The following is a 16,951-nucleotide window of genomic DNA, read 5'->3' on the forward strand; positions in this document are numbered from 1 at the left end:
CTTTAGGATTACTTTCATTAAGATGTCATCACTTGTCATCCAAAATATGAAAAATATACAAACTCCCCTCCTCCTCTTCTCTATTAACCCTGTTTTATTTCCCATGCACTAGACACAGTTATTGCTTTGTGTTCACAGTGACAAACTGACTTTCTCTCTTCAACCTTAAGGCTTCCTCCACATGGATTAAGAAGTGAAAACCACAATTGGAGGAAAATTCTAGCGTGTTCATATGTTTCAAAGGCAACTGTAAAATCTTCTTATTACACAGAGAAAAGAGAACCTGTTCCCTATGGCTTCGTCCTGGTCTTTTGGCACTTACAAATATTCCTGTTGCGAAGCAGATGGTTTCCCTGGCGTGTCTTGGGGTTTCCCTGAGAATTCAGCTTCTACATGTTCCTTGTGTGCTTGCCTCAGAAGCTCAGCCATGGACACTTCTGCCTCACTCCTGGGTGTACCGTCCTGGAACGGGGAATAACTGACAGACACGTCTTCCTCGGAGACCAGAGGGGGGTGCTCGGTTGGCTCGCCATCCTTAGATATTCTCTGCTGCTCTTGCTTGTGTCTCGAGCTGTACACTTCTTCCTGCAGTGCTGAAAACCCTTGTGAAGACAGAGAGATGAAAAATAGAGTTACAAGTCTGAGCAGAAGGCAGAAGTCCTGCCTGCTTTCTGCATGCATCAAAAATCCCTGGGCTCAAGGTGTAACCTGAACTTCTTGAACACCTCGAGTGGGAGGGCACCTGGCCTCTAGAAGGGGCCCAAGCAATGCTGGATTGCCACTGCTATGGCCAGATTTTGACAGTAACAGACAAAATAACATTCACCCAGAAATTTACCTCAAGTAATTACGCCTGAAGCCCTCCAAGTATAGAAGGAGATTCACAACAGATATTTTTTCCAGCTGATTAAGATGGACTTTAGGGACTTGTCCCCGCCCCGTATCTGTTATTTATCTGCTTCTGGAAAAATTAACTGTACAAGAAAAGACGAAAACTCTTCATAGAGGGCTAGGCGCAAGAAGTAGCTCATTTACGTGCTATATTCACTGGAAACCTAGCGAACTCTGAAGAATAAATTGGGGGGAAACAGAGAAGCTTGTACTCAATTTGAGCTGTACAGATAGGTTAACATTCTAAAGCTACTTAGCAATGATATGAGAATGATAATTGTAACAAACAGTCTTCTATTCCTACATTCTCTTCAAGACTGGGACCTTTGCAGCTGTCTAATAGGCTTCAATATTGAGATAGGCACACAAAAGCATCGCTTCTAGAAAAGAGGATTTTATGCTAAATAATTTGCAGGTGTTTCTTCAGTCCGCAGCCACTGGTTCTAATCCACGGAACTTTCAAACTTAAGAAATGCAATAGCATCCTAACAGAACTAAAATATCCTGGATACTCAGATCCAAAGGGGTTTTCTGTCAAAGCACAGAGTAGTTTTCCTCTTTACTATCTTAGTCAAATTCTAATACAACCTTCTCAACTTCCATGTAACCACTTGCATAAGCAAAAAAACCCAAATCCCAAGGTAAACTGGGCAAATGTTGCTGGCCACAGTGTTTGCTTCTGAAGAATGAGCTAAAGCACAGACCTTCTGCCTGGTGAAATGTGACCCGTGGTGCCGTGCTGGCGTGCGTCCACACTGTCTGTGCTTTCAAAAGGGATTCCTGCGCTCTGTTGTGAGAGCCGACAGATGAGCCTGGGCCAACGCTTCAGAGCAGAGTGACGCTCAGAGAGGGAGCCCGGGCAGTTTGGGCCAGGAGCCGCTTACCTTCACTGTGGTCCAACGCCAAGGACTGCTCCGTGTCCGCGTAGGTGCGCGTGCCGTGGCCCTGCATGGGGTCTATGCCGCTGGTCTCCATCAGGTGAACGATGTCCATGCGGTTGATTTTCGTGAGACATTGGGTCAGACTGGTATCTGTGCCATTGGAACGACACCGTGTGGCTCAGTTAAGAATCAAGCACGCTCCTTCCCTTCTCCATAGGAAGGGTATATACAGGAAACTGACTGATATCATATATAAATTACAGACACATTTAGAAGCGGTGCTGTGTGAAATTTAAAAAGAACCAAACAGATGCTTATAAAAACTAGCGCTCTATTTTCTTTCCTTCTAATGGATTTGTTGAGCTGCTGTGTTACACAGAAAAGATTAGAAACAACATTGAGTACAATCCACGGTCATCCTTTCTGTAGTCTAAATTTTCCCAAAATTTTCTTTGTGACTACAGCACACACCTGTCACCTCACCTAGCAGATTGGAGACAGTCACACGCAATTACTGGAGACAAACCTGTTGCATGTTTCCCGTCCCTTTCGAGCCAGTATTTGAGGAGGGCATGGCTCTGGTCTTGAAGCGAATTGGGATTTTCAATTCGAATCTGGTGAATTTGCTCCTCTGTGAAGTCCAGTTCTCTTGCTAGCTCTGAAAAAGAAATCCACCTCTGCAAAGACGTCTGATACTACTACTCCTACTCCCCTGGTCTAATTTCATGCCAAGAAAAGGAAATGTCTGTGAATGACAGTTTAACCCCAAAACCTGAGAAAATATTTGCATCTCATTCCATGTTACTTCCACTTGTCTACACTACCGCTTCCTGCCAGAGGTCTATCAAATCCACAATATTGAAGCGATTGTTTAGAACGGGTTCCTCTGATGACCCACTTAGGATTCTCAGTATCCCAAAGACAATAAATACTTCTGAAATATTTTTATAGAACATATTTAGATAATCAGAAAATCATCCAAAGTAAATGAAAGGAGTGAGGACCATTGCCCTCCTTTCTCTCTGGAGCAGACAACGTGCACTTTACCTGTCCAGCTGAATCCAAGATGATCCGCAATGTGGGCCAGTCTTTCCTCTGTCCTTTCCTGATCATCCTGTTGATCTAAAGGTCAAAGAGAGCTACAAGTTGCCTTTTGCAAGTTAAAAACCATTTCCATAGGAGAGAGAGAGAGAGAGACAGAGGAGCCCAAGAAGGGAAAGTGCTGGTTTTTCCTAACTGCTGTGTCTAAATGTGGACGGGCTGTGCAACTCAAGTGAGGCCTGTAAATCCCTAGACTCAAAATGAAACTCAACAAAGCTTGGTTTTTCAAAAAGCACAGGACTATCTAATTTTTCTATCTGAAAATCAGGCATTCATATGACAACATAATCTAGGACTGAAGCACCTACTGTGTCTGTTTTGGCCAGGCATTTTACTCTAAAACTTCATTCTAAAGCTCAGTTGAAGACTTTGACTAAGTCAAGAGCTAGAGTTTTCCATGCCTCCTTAATAAATGCCAGAGTTGAAGAATTCATCGGGACCAGTGCTTCTGATCATGTTTTTTCTTTTGCAGGGCAAATTGTGTTCAAACAGTCCATATAGTGCTTCAGATTATGGTCTGCATTTGAGATATTGTTAATTTCAGTGTCTTTGACCCTTTGGACGGGACGGAGACAAAACACCGACAACGAAGGCAAGGAAAAATCAGATGGTCATTTGTCAGTCCTCATTCACTTCACTAACGGTGAGACTGACAGCTCCTCCCATCCCCAGAGCTAATTTGGGGATGGTGGAATTTAAGGTTTGATTTTCCCTGAATGCACACAGGGATTGCGACACCTCCGATTCAGGAAATTGCTTAGGGTTCGTGATATGCACGTGTCAATCTGGCTCCTGATTTCCATTAGGGCTACTCAGTATTAGCACACAAGTAGGCATGAGGAAAACCAAGCACCAGAAAACGTGTACTAAAGTTACTGGTGACTCAGGATTTCTTCAGACACAGACTGTCAAAAAAAAGGAACATAAAAAGCTTCATTCTTTAGAACTCCTGCAGATCTCTTTGTGTACCAACTCAAAAGTCTATTAATTTATCTGTCTGGCTTTCAATTGACACCCAAGCGTGTTATTATTAGTAGAAGTTAATAGGTAGTAATAGGGGCAGGGAAAGTCAAAAGCCAAAACGTGCACAACCTAAGCAATCAGCTTAATGACAAAACCATACATGTTTCTAGAAGTGTGTTTTTGCTTATTAAGGTAACACTTCCCGTAAGCGCTTACGGTTTGCAATCTTGAGATAGTTTCATAGACAAGAACACAGACACAAAAAAAACCCCAAACACAGCTCACAAAGGAAAAAAAAAAGCACAACTAACCACCAAAAGCTGAAAAGAAAAAGCCACACGCATTACACCTAGGCACAAACACACACGCACACACACACCAAAGAAAACAAAAAACAAAAGAGTTTAATTCATGACATGCGTCGCACAGGGAATCCCAGTCGTTGGCAAATACCTTCAGCACGGTCATGGACATTTTCGTCAGGGATACGTTCAATCTGAGTCTCTACAGACTCATCCCAAATGGGTCTGATGTCAAAGATGTCTTCAGGAACTGACTGCTGAGTCTCACTGGATGGCACATTTTCAATAACTGAAACTTCTAGGGCACTACTGCTTTCATCATCTGAAACTAATTCTTGTTCTCTCTCTGACTGCGTGAGTCTTTCCACTAATTTAGAAGCTTCGTCACTAATTTCTTCAAAAAACTCTATGGAGTTTTTGTAAAGATCAAAAAAATGGTCCTTACTTTCTTTTGTGGGACTAAAAGCACCGCGGGAGCCTGTAGCGCTTCTGCTTTTAACTGGCAACCGTGAAGAAAATACCTTTGATCTTGCTGTTGCTGCCTCATCTGAGTCTAGCTCAAACTTCATCTCGCTCTCCCTCTCCCTGGCCTCTGCCTCTGCCTCTGCCTCGCTCCTAGCTTTGATAGAACGTTTGGTCTTTGGGTCCACGGGACTACTGGCATCAGATTCCGATTTACTGCGGCTGTCTGCTTTCGCAGGGACCGCGCTCGTCACGTCGAGCGCTTTGGATGACTCCAACTTGTGGACGGACGTGTCCGCGTATGAGTGTTGTGGTTCAGCTTTTTGGGAAGTGGTTTTCACGGGAATTTTAGACTTTGGTTTCACTTGGTCATCTTTTCCTTCACACTGCGAACTGTCCAGGAAGTCATCCAGAGAAAGGCTCTCATTTTCCAATTGTTGCGAGGATTGCAATGTGGCAGCAGCTGTTCTTACAGGGATTTTGGATTTGCTTTCACAAGAAGGCACACTCTCCATTAGAGCAGTGGGGATTTCAATCACAGATCTCTGTTCCTCTGGGGAAGAATCTGGGGACTCCTCACCCTGTTCAGAACTAACCAATCGAGTGACTTTGGAAAATTCTAACTCATCTTCTACTACACACTGCTCGGGAGAGATGGGACAAGGCACCTGACTGCTATCGACCGTGTCGGCCTCCGTTCTGGAGAGGGGCTCAGCTTCAGAGGCAGCGGTTTCTTTCTTTGGTGATTTTGAAGAAGCTGAAATACCCATTTTAATTGGAATTCTGGATTTAATATCTGCTTTTGCAGTGCCTGTGCTGGCACCTTCACCCATCGTTTCTTCAGCTCTATCACTAGACTCGGGCGATGGGGGTGAATATTTCAATGAATCTTGTTCTTGCATGTCTGATTCCTCTGACTCTGAAGGTGCAAATGGGTCCGGTGAGCCCTTCAGCTTTGAAGATTCTGCCTCTGCTGCTTCTTTCACTTCTTCACACAAAGAAACTTCTTCCTGAGGCTCCTGCCCCACCTGGAAGAAGTGAAAGCTTTCATCTGGGTAGTTCCTTTTGGTCATGTCAATGGCTCCGCTTCTAGTCATCTCAAACAACTTGCCTTCCTGAAAAAGAAAAGGATTTTGCTCACTGAGTGGCGTCCCTTCTTCAGTGGGTGTCCTGGCCGGTGTTGTGTCAGGGGTCGTGCCTTGGGATCGCCTGTCTACCATCAACCCAAATATCTTTTGTTCCTCTTCTTTCACCCGGGCTTCAAAGGCTTCATCGTCTTCACGTATTTCACTCCACATGTCAGAATCCACATCGGTTCTAGTGATGACAACCTGACCCATCAATTTCTCAGTTTCACCTCTTATATCCTCAAGGGCAGATTCAGATAATTTTGTTGAATCTGAGGTCAGAGACCCTTGTGACATCATCTGAAACCCATCCTCTGGTTTGGGCTCTATTTCCATGTAGACTTCCTCTGAAGAGCAATATTCACTGCCTGTGTCTCTGCTAAGTAAAGCTTCACCAGCCTGATCTTTCCCTTCTGCAATAGAATAGGTTTCCCTAGAGAGCACACTTCTACCAGATCCTACCTCGCTTTCAGAATCAATGAAGAAATGTCCAGAAGACACATTTTCGTAAGGGCTCACTATATATGGAGCACTACCATCAGTGGCACCCGCCGCACAGCTGTCAAGTTCCACTGTGTCAGTGGTTAGGGACGAATACTCTGGTAAAGCCTCCTCAGCACAACCAGCCCTGTGAGATGTCTCACAACTTCCATCTGCTTTTCCCAAATCCCTTGCCGAGGCAGAATGGTCATCGGTGTCTCCTTCGGCCAGTTTGCCATCACGTGGGACAGAGTACTCGGTGGTACCATGTCCATGAGAAAGACCATCTGCCTCCTCTGACACAGCCCCGGTAGAAATGAGATCGCTGCGTGGTAATGGGGCCACGGGTTTGTCATCTTTTTCAGTAGTGTCCCACTGCCCCATTGTTAGTGAAGATTCAGCGTGAACTTCTTTTTGGGAACCATCACCAACGGAGTGACAGGGCGTACACCCAGATCGTGTGACCTGGGTGTCAGGACTGGCCATCGCACAGTCACCCGTACCGTCGCAACATTTTGATTCCGCACCTTCTGCTGACACGCAGCCGTCGGAGGGGCAAGTGCCCGTCGAAGGCTTACAGCTGCGCCCAAGGATAAGTGGCTCCTCTTTGTCACCTTTGCCTTGCACTTTAACCTCACCTATCCTAACAGAACATGGCTGGGAATCAATGGGCTGGAAACCTGCTTCATCAGGGCTAGAGCTGGAGTCAATGCTAGATGGCAAAGGTGAGGGTGGCTGCACTCGGATCACAGGCTCCATTAAGAGGCCCGAGTCAGCTTCTTTCTTGAGCCGCGTCAATTCTGGCTCGCTCTCAGAAGAGGAAGAACTCTTCCTAGATTCAGCAGCAGGTGTCACTACCGTGGGTATGTCTTTTTGTACTACAGCAGCCGGTTCTGACGCTTCAGCCTCATGTGAAGCTTCTGAATTGACAACCACAGAAGATTCATCTTGCTTACAACTCTTTTTATAATCTCTCTTCTGTTTTGCTTCCTGTTCCAATTCATCAAACATTTTGATTTTGGTCACCATTTTAAACATCTCTTCTTCAGGGGTGAATCTCTTCTTTGGTTCACTTTCTGAATCATCCTCGGGTTCTTCATTGGCTTCAGGGATGGTAGCTGACTTTGGTATGTCTGCCATTTTGGGTGTGATTTCATAGCTAATTTCTTCCGAACTAGGAGTTTCAGGGGAAATGGGACTTTTCCCTGAACTCTCCATGAGCGACGTTTGCTCTAGACTGTCATCATCTGCACTTCCCTCAGGGTCACGGAGAATCCTCGAACGCACCGATGCCAGCTCTGGGCAGGCTTCTGCTTTGCTAAGAACAGATGGAAGAGGACTCTGCCCCAAAAGACAAGCCTTCACTGCTGGTTCTACGGGGCTGCTTTCAAGGGAATCGCGGCAGGGGGACTCTTTCATAGGACTGGGCTCCAAAGAGTCGGGTGTTTTGTGTGATGAGTTATCTTCTAGCACTGGGCTCGCTTCCAGGGAGTCTTTATGACTTATAGTCAAAGAGTCATCTGCAACTGGGCTAAAGCCTTCACTATCATGGCTAGCAAGTGCAAGTTCCAATTTCTGGGGACTTCTAACTGTAAGACGGCGTTCACAGGCTACGTCTTTTTCTTTCTCTAAAGCAGTGTCATGTGTTTCAGAAGACTTAATGAAATGTGCAGTGGTTCTGGATTCTTTATCCCTGCTAATATCTTTCATAACGGAAGCTGAGCTATTTTCTTTAAGTTTATCAGCCTCTTCTTCAGAGGCTGGAGGTACATGCTCTTCTGATACATGGTCAGAATGAGACTCCCTAGTCTCAGTAACAGCATCTAGCTGCCTCTCAGTAATACCTTTTGCAGCTTCCTTTGAGGACAGTTCCTTTGTAGAACGTGTTTCTGCTGTTGTGTGTACTCGAGCTGCTCCTTTAGCGTCTTCAATTTGCCCATCAGTTTTCTTTGGTGAGAATGAAAGGCTTTCTGGGCTCGTTTCAGGAGTCTCTGCCAGACCCTCATGCTTGTAACTTTCCTCTGAGCTGATCTGAGGGGTTCCGTCAAGTAGGCTGCCCGGAGAGTCAGCCACACCTTCGTGTTTAAGGCTCTCTGAGCTCCCATCAAGAGCAGCACTTTGCAGAGAAAGAGCAGGAAGGAATCCGTCTTTCCCATACTCTGTGGGAAAAGCAGCACCGAAAGGACTGGTCAGTACTTGCTCCAGGTTAAGCTCTCCCTCCTCCGTCACTGAGAGGTGTCGGAACTGTTGGTATTTGTCATTATCCTCCAATTCTTCTTTAATAACATCAGAAAAGTCTGTTGAGGTTTTCCTGTCAGGGCTGATCTGGAAGTCAGGATCTCCCTGATCCTCACAAGCCCTGCCTTTCCCAGCCGGTGTTTCTTTGGCGCTTTCAGCAACTATTACCGGAGGGAGAGGTTCAGTTGGCTTTTTGCTGCTCTGCTCTTTGACTTGGTCTTTGCCATCTTTGCTGCCAGCCTTCTTGGCACTCTCGATAGTGGAAGTTTGCATTTTTCCTTTCTTTGATTGCGGGTCTTTCTCTGCTTTTGACACCGTGCTTGGTTTGTCCTTTTGTTTGTCTGTCTTGAGGGTTGACACTCGCCTCGTTTCACTCTGTGAAGGAATTGTTTTCTTGCGGGGAGTTTCCTTCTCAGTGGCCTGTTGCTTCTGTTTGACGGATTTGTGCTCAAAGAGTCCGGAAATATTCTTGGACGGGTCTTGCCCTGACTGGAAGGCTTTCATCAGCTCCTTAACGGACATGGTCTCTTCAAGTCTCTCTGTCTTAGAAGAGGGTGAGACTGGTGGCTGGGCTTTGTGTGCTACCGGCTTCTTGACCTGCGCCGGTTTCTTAGGCGCCTTTTCGGCAGGGCCTTCTTTTGCCTGAACTCTGACGGGCAGTTTTGACCGTACTTTCTGCTCATCTTCCACTCGTTTCTGAAGAGCTTTCACTTTATCTTTTATTGAGCCAATGGGAGTTTCCTCGATAACAGGAGACACAGCTTTAGGCTCTGGAGCACCTGTCACCTTTAGGCCAGGCTCCCCAGCTGGTGCCTCGTCTGCAGTGAGCTTAGGCAGTTTCAGTTTCTCTCCGCTGCTGTGCACCTTGCCTTCCTTTGGCTTTGGCTTTTCTCTTAGTTTTGCCCTAAAGGGCTTTTTAACTTCTGAGGCTGCCTTCTGTTGCTCCTGTGAGCTTGGTTTCCCAGTTTTTGGAGATTCTTTTCCTTTTTTTTCAGAATCCCTGCTTACTACTACAGCTTTGACTTTCTCTTCTACTACCTCCTCTTGTAAGACCTGTGGCTGTCCCTCATGAAGAGAAACGGATGCTTTTAAATCCTCTGCAAGGAAATCCACTGTTCCTGTCATGTCCAGCTCTCCCTTTTTTGTTGTCCCTTTCTCTACCCTGACTTCTACATGGCTTGGCTCTGTGACTTCTGATGGAGCATTTCTCCGGGCCTCTTCAATTTCTTCATCACTGACAATGATCCATTCTTCCTCTAAGGGCTCTTGTCTGGAAAGGGACTTCTGCGAAACGTGTTCTTCTCTGGCGTAGGATCCGCCTCTCAGAATTTCATTTACTTTTTCTAAGTCCTCTTTCACTCTTTCAACTATTTCAAAAGGTTCTCCTGGCTCTTCTTCAGCAGACTTTTCAAGATCTCTCACTTTAATGGAGCCTGATTTATCAGAAGGGTCATTTGTTAGGATGGCAGTCATTTTGATCAGATCTTGTTTCATCTCAGAAACTTCAGACAACAGGTCTGGACTGGCTAGTACAGGGACTTCATTAACCAGATGGCTTTTCAGGACAGATGTTTCTGTAGATTCTGTCTCGTCATCTTTGATGCAAATGAAAAACATTGAAAGTAAAATGGAAATCAAAAATAGAGATTGGAAAATGTAATCAGGACTGAAAATGACAGTCTTTGGCTGTAGTGGTAGGAAGGTCAACAAAATGGGCTGGGAATGGTGGATCCACAAGATCTGAGGGTACAAGAGCAAAGCAAAGCTAACGGGGAGGGTGGGGAAAATAAACAACTGAAAAGGAAAATGGCAGGAAATAACTTGCTTCACTTTATTGCTAGAGCACAACCACACATACAGTATCAAAGCTGGAACAAACCAAATCACAACACCACTAAAAAAAAACCCCAAAACGACAACAACAAAATTTCAAACCAAAACCAGAAGAAACACAGTGAAGTTACACAAAGAGAGGCATCTCAAGATTGTTCAGATGTTACAGATCAATGTTCAAACAAAAAGAAAAACAAGAAAAAAGGGGGAAAGCATTAGAACTGATTGAAAGCCGATTTCCTCTAAGAGAAAGCCAGTGTTAGCAAACTGTCAGAATAACATCAGGTTAACAGTTTTTTTTTTTCTCTTAATGACCAAAATAAAAAGCGAAAAGTAATTCTGCCGTAATCTAAAATACGATCAAAGATGTAGAGATCTGAATCAGCTGCAAACCGGCATTTCATCTAAGGGGATTTCACACCTACACAATGAAACAAACAGGCTTTTGTTTTAAGAGGCATGGTCCTTTCCTTGGAACATCCTCATTGACAACTAATGAACTGACTGAGGAAAGAGAAGACAGAGAAGAAAAGGAGAGATAATAAGAAAAACTGTGAATCAACTTAGAAGTGATTTCAGAGTTTTAAAAAATGTAATGTATGGCAACCCAAAGTTCACAGACAGTCACACTAGACACATACGTACAATTCATGTAAGGCAAGTTATTTCCATGCAAAGCAAAGGTGTTGCAAATGCTGCTAGGTATGTAGCTTCAGTTAAAAACAAGAGCTCTAAAAATTATTCATATAAATTAAAGGTACATGAAAATACTGTAAAACATACTGTGGTGAAATATTTGTCTAATCTGGCAATCGATATAAGGAAGGTGGCTGCAGATTATTCCCATTATGCCCTAACTGCCTGCCGGTAATATTTCACTTCAGCAAGGAATAGCAGAAAATGGATACTGAACTGAACAAAATACTGGAGAACTGAAGCAAGTTACAAACAGAACACAATGCTTAGGAATCACAGATAGACATTTTCCCTTTAAAGGCAGCACATCACACGGAACTGCACATTTTGGCATCCCAGTGAAAGTCAAAGAACTAATGAAAATAAGGAGACCTTAAGCAACCCATAATTAGCTGTCTCTATTTGTAAAGAAAATCCATTTTGCTCCACTGTTCTCCTGGGTGTAACAAATGCTAAACATTTGTCCTGTACATTAATTAGAGCCACATTGCTGTGGAGTATTGTGGCACTGAAAATGTGGTCTTTCGGCGCTGCCGCTTTACAATGAACTATCTGGTGCATGCTGAAATGCCAGCCAGTAATTTTGCACATACATATTTGCAATATGTACTTTCATAAATATCAGATGTATGACTTTTTCACTGGCCAATAACCGAGTTAATCAGCCTGAAGCAAAGCAACTCCAGGGGGAAATAAATTGCAAGTGCTATCCAGACAGTGTGTGGCTGGAGCAGGAACACTCACTGGCATTCTCTGGGGCCCTAGGGGACTCGGCAGTGAGGAAGCGGCAGGAGGACAATGCAAGACATTGCACTTTAACTGCAGACAAGGCGAGACATCGCACTCCAAACTGGAAACAAGACAGATGTCATTCTTTCCCTGAACAGATCCAAAAAATGGCATTTGGAAGCAGCTCTGGCTACAGACACTTCCATGTGTGCAGAGATTAGTTTGATTTGCCTCTCCCATAAAGGAGACGTGTGTGAACCCCTCGCCCATGTTCTCTCATGGTCACGGCCTGACTGTGCATGTACAGAGGGCATTTGTGCTGTGCCAAGCTGTCAGGTCAGATTTCCAGCCATATTTCACCACAGTAAAGGGTGGAGCAAGGGAGGAAGGGTTAAACAGCCTGAATCCTTTGGACAGTATCACTTTTTGGCATGGTTGTATTCCATGAGATTAATGAAATAGATTGGAGTCCTCATTAGGTTTTCATTAAAAGTGATGCTGTCATCTGTCTCAAACATGAGGCGAGAATGTGTGTCAACAAATGGAGAAAACAAAAGCAATGGAGGGATGAGCATTCATACAAGCAAAATAGCAATAGCAGGTTCACTAGGGATGTCAAAGGAAAGTAAAGGCTTAGATGAACGGTTTTTAACTGTATTACTTGTTAATTTACATGTTAAAGTCTATTAAATTGGACAGCTGAGATATTAAATTGGCTTTTATTTAGTTTCTAAAGTATTGATGTTATTAGCAATAGCAGTTAAAACTTAGCTCTCTTTCATGCTTATCTTTACTCTTAACCATCTCTCATACAAAATTGCATTATAACATTCTCAAGAAATAAAAGAAAAATCTTACTTTTTTCTGAAGTCATATCAACCTGGAAGAGGAAAAAGCAGGAGACTTAAATATAATTGCTATACAGAAGCCACGAGTGAAGTGCTAGTTGTATGAAGACACATGGACTTAAATGGAACCAATAATGCATATAAAATAACAGTAAAAGCATGTCTAAATTTATTTTGGGTCTCTAATACCAGAAAAATGCTTACTTTGCTATAGTTATGATCAACAGTAGATGCAAAATGTTGCAGTGTATTTTCTTTAAATGCTCTTAGGAAGTGTGGAGGACCTAAACTTTTACGTTGCCAGGTGTTTGGCTGCATTGTTCTTAATTTATTTCTTCCTGTCTAAAGCAAAATAATCCAATATGGTTATGTGAAGGCATACGGTCCATCTGGAAGGCAACCAGGTTTTCATGCATTGTGTTTCCTTGGATGTATTCACTCTGAGAGCACGAATCTCATTTTTGCCTCTGCGCTCAGTGATGATGAAATGCAGGTGCACCAATGATGGCAGAACTGCCCGAGGCATGACCTGGGGCTGAATGCCACTAAAAGCTATTGATACCTTTAAATGGAAGCTGCAATGGCACTCACAGGCCTCCTTTTTGATTTTGCAGAGTTATTTGGGTACAGATCAAAAAAGCCATACAATTTTACTCTTGTTCAAAAGAAAGCACAGTCCTTGTCAAAACAAAATTAAACAAAACACAGTCTCAGACCATGAAAATTCAAGAAGCAAATTTTTGAGGTTGCTTTGTAATTTCAGTTTATTTCAGTTCTGCTGGCATTTTTCCACGCCAGCACATGTTGTTTAAATTTGGCTACGGAAACATACGCAAAGCTAGAAGTAGCATTAAAGCTTTAATTTGCTATACAAACTTGTGGTAGGGGTAGGACAACTGTGACGAATGCAAATCAGCTGTGCAGTACTACTGGTACAAGATACTGTGTATGGTAAAGCCCCCGAGGTTTTAGTGAGTGTTGAAAAGGTTTAAATAGTTCAAACTATTCTTTATAAAGATAAAAGCAATATGCTGTCTCAGCCAAGATGTCAGGAAATCCTTGCCTTTCCATGAGTTGATGCCAAGCAGAAGGGAATCCCTGGCCATACCTGCACGTTCATACATGTCTGGCAGTCTTTTAGGCTCACGTAATTACATCTCACAATCAGCAGTGTGTGTCACAGATCCATAATAGCTTGAATTTCTCCGATGAACACAGTGCCCTACACGGTAACCCTGCATCCCTAGGATGTTCTAGCTTCCTTCACTTTCATTTCTCCCAGATCAGTCCAGTTTATGTCAGCATACTAATTAATCTTATTAACATAAAAATTAATGAAGTCAACAAAAAATAGTGCAAAATGCTTATAGCCATCAATGAGCTTTTGTCTTTTTGCACTTCAGTTTCCTATACAAAAACAGAACTTGTATTTACCATAGGAGTCGTAATTATTTTTGTAATGATAATTGTAAACTACGAGCCATGCCACAGACCTGCTGAATCTGTTGTGCAGTGCATGGAAAAGGTGTCCATCTTCTTTGGGGAGCTGGCTATTCTCACCGTGTTTCCAACAGGTGAACATCATCAAAATGTCAGGATGCTTTTCTGATATTACTCATCCACAACAAGTAACATCTCTAACTGTGAGACCGGGACTGGGAGCTCGGAGAGAGCTGACACAATTTAGTTTATACCAGAGACAAAAATTCTAAACCTTTTACTTCTTTTACTTCTGGATTAACACTGATTCTGTACTGGATGTCAGTCATTCAGCTCAGTAACCTGTAACATCCAGTCTAGTGGATTTATAAATGGAGAAGACTGGTCATTCTAACAGAGAACAAGTTCAACTCTAATCCCAAAGTCAGTCTGTGCAAGGCCCTCTTTGCTGTGTTTGTAGCACTGAGCTAAAGATCAGTTCTAGGTTGTGTCTGTTAGTCGTCTTTGAGTAACGTGTGTAGGCAAGAGCATGCTGATTTAGCAACTTTACCTCTTCTGGTTCTGGATCTGAATCTGATTCCTTTTGGTTCCAAAGTGCCATGCAAAAAGAGAAGGGGGAAACAGAGCAGGCAAAAGGCAATTTTTTTTAGAAGAGAGTAGGAAAAAGTAACTTCTGACAACATTTAACAGAAAAGAAGAAAACGTAGCACATTTCTGCAGTTGATTTGTTATGCCAAAAAGCAGCAAAACTCAACTGTCAATTTAAATACAAAAGGCTACAGAGCAAAGTACAAACGGAAGTTAGACATCCTAGTGATCCGTATTTGTACCAAAACTTCAAATATATACATGCATTTTCACCCATTAATTAGCATATATAAAGACTTAAAATATTTAAGAACTATCACCATTTCAAGTCACAAAATGTTAAGATGCTTTGTTTTAAAATTGTACTAAAATGCTATGATATAGATTTACTATATTCTAAAAATGCTGAGAAGAAAATTATCACCATTTTGGGAAAATACATGCCTAAAAGGCATGCAGCTTCTAATCTGACCGGGAAAGAAAAAAACCTTGTGTTTTCAGAGAACAAAGATAAACGGACACTTTCTAAGGAAACAAGTGTTTAATATCTGAGGCCACTCCCACTCATCTCTTCTCAGTCCTCAGGAAATACCTGATGATGTCTTCAAACACTGGCATTAGGAGTATCAAACCCAAGGCACCGAAAGCCTTTGTGTGCAACTTTTTCCTCTTTCAAACCCCTGCCCACAAAGCTTTAACCCTGTTTTGCCCTCCTCCTCATTTCTTGTTTGTATGATAATGCTGATGCCCACAGCTGGGTACAATTTCACAGTACCTTTGTGTAAATGGGTAAAGTGATGTTTAAATTACATATGGCTTGATGAACGAGGCCTCTGGTAGATTTTGGCTCCTTCATGAATGATAATCGTCCACAGGGCTCTTGAGTGCTATCTCGGACCTGGCACAGTAAAAATACACACATTTAGCCTGCTGCTCTGCTGTGTGAGATACTTGTGTCTCTCAAAACAATTGAGCAGGAGAGACCAGATAGGGAGAAAAAGTCCATGTAGGCAAAAATAACGTGTTTTCACTTTTTTCCCCCCTGCTGCTTGTAAATGTACATACGGATGTATTTGTATATTCAATATATGTTGGATGTTGTTGGTGACAAATTCAGGGGGGAAATCCGCAAAGCCAAAGGAAGGCAGTGGCACAGATAAAGTTGTAGATTAAAATAAGCTTACAAAATATTGCTGGTAGGCAGGGAGAAAGTTTCAAATTTGTCTAGCAGCACACAGCAAATATAACACAATGACGGAGGGAGCTGATTTTCTCCTGGAAAGAGAACTGGAAGTTTCCATTTGTAAATAATTTCTCTAAGACTGTTATTTATACAATGGTAACAGTTTCCTCCTGTGTAGATGGAATGTCCGGGTAGAAGGAAAAGTGGAAGAGGTTTCCAGGGTGCTCTAATCTCCCTCTCAGAAGAGGTGGTGATGGTGGCTTGGTGACAGTAGCCCTTCTGACAGCGAGTTAATGAATAATTTAATCTCAGAGCGTTTTTGCTTTGGTTTTTATTTTACAAATCCTCCTACTCATAAAAAAGTATTTTAAATGGAATAGTATAGGGAATTTATATAAATTAAGTAGTTTGGTTTTCCTTTGTTCACAAAAAATATGGTGAAGTGATAACTTTACATACCCAAGAAGGAGCCATCAACATTACCTTAACAAACAGAGGAAGTCTATTCTCTTTGAAGGCAAAGAAACTGAATATATGGTGTTGCCCACTCTTTGTGAGAGGAACCAAATTGCCAAAGCAGTCAACGTAGATGGGTTTTCCTTCTAATACCTGTTGGAAAGGAAAAAAAGCAGACCCTCAATTAATCCTTGTGATGTAATTAGGATTGCTTCTTAAGGATAATTCTGCAACAGTTCAAATCAGTTTCTGGAATTGTTAGGACTTATTGGCATTTACAAGATTCGTTATGTTGACCTAAAGTGTGTGGAAGCCTTTCAGATTATGAAATTCCAAAGAGAAGAAATTGTTAATTTAGTAACAATAGTGCAGTACTTTAAATGACAACAGTAGCTGACTCATTGTCGTAAATCTCGGCAAACTTTTAAATCTAGATTTTAATTTGGATTTTCAATTTACTCCAATTTTATCATCCTGTGCTAACCTGGCCTCAGTGCCATAGTCAAAGAAATATTTTCTTCAGCCATCAGAATTCAGAGTGTGTGCATACTGAGACCATTTATTTCTGCTGGATCTGTAGAGTCATAAGAGCTTTTGAAAGGCAAACCTCAGGTAAATATCCCTCTGAAATCTCTCTCAAATGGCACCGCTTGTATCTTCAGATTGCTGCTCTTATGGCCCCTCCACAAGTTTGAATATCAGATCAGCAGTTTGGGAGATGTTCCATTCATGC

At 42.7% G+C, this 16,951-nt stretch overlaps 1 protein-coding gene across 11 annotated transcripts in view; it reads right to left on the minus strand.

Annotated features, from left to right (window-relative positions):
• ANK2 (ankyrin 2) overlaps positions 1 to 16,951 on the minus strand; it is a 265,077-nt gene that overhangs the window by 24,270 nt on the left and 223,856 nt on the right. For all 11 annotated transcript variants that reach the window (XM_088164284.1, XM_088164286.1, XM_088164282.1 and 8 more), the window contains 9 exons: positions 16,246 to 16,371; positions 15,355 to 15,477; positions 14,542 to 14,571; positions 12,562 to 12,583; positions 4,290 to 10,040; positions 2,820 to 2,894; positions 2,299 to 2,430; positions 1,776 to 1,922; positions 323 to 602 (listed from right to left, as the gene is read on the minus strand). In XM_088164284.1, the coding sequence (XP_088020410.1) occupies positions 323 to 602; positions 1,776 to 1,922; positions 2,299 to 2,430; positions 2,820 to 2,894; positions 4,290 to 10,040; positions 12,562 to 12,583; positions 14,542 to 14,571; positions 15,355 to 15,477; positions 16,246 to 16,371 (6,686 nt within the window). The remainder of the gene's footprint in view (positions 1 to 322; positions 603 to 1,775; positions 1,923 to 2,298; positions 2,431 to 2,819; positions 2,895 to 4,289; positions 10,041 to 12,561; positions 12,584 to 14,541; positions 14,572 to 15,354; positions 15,478 to 16,245; positions 16,372 to 16,951) is intronic.

Source organism: Sturnus vulgaris, chromosome 4, assembly GCF_052056855.1.
Source record: "Sturnus vulgaris isolate bStuVul1 chromosome 4, bStuVul1.hap1, whole genome shotgun sequence".
Lineage (NCBI taxonomy): Eukaryota > Metazoa > Chordata > Aves > Passeriformes > Sturnidae > Sturnus > Sturnus vulgaris.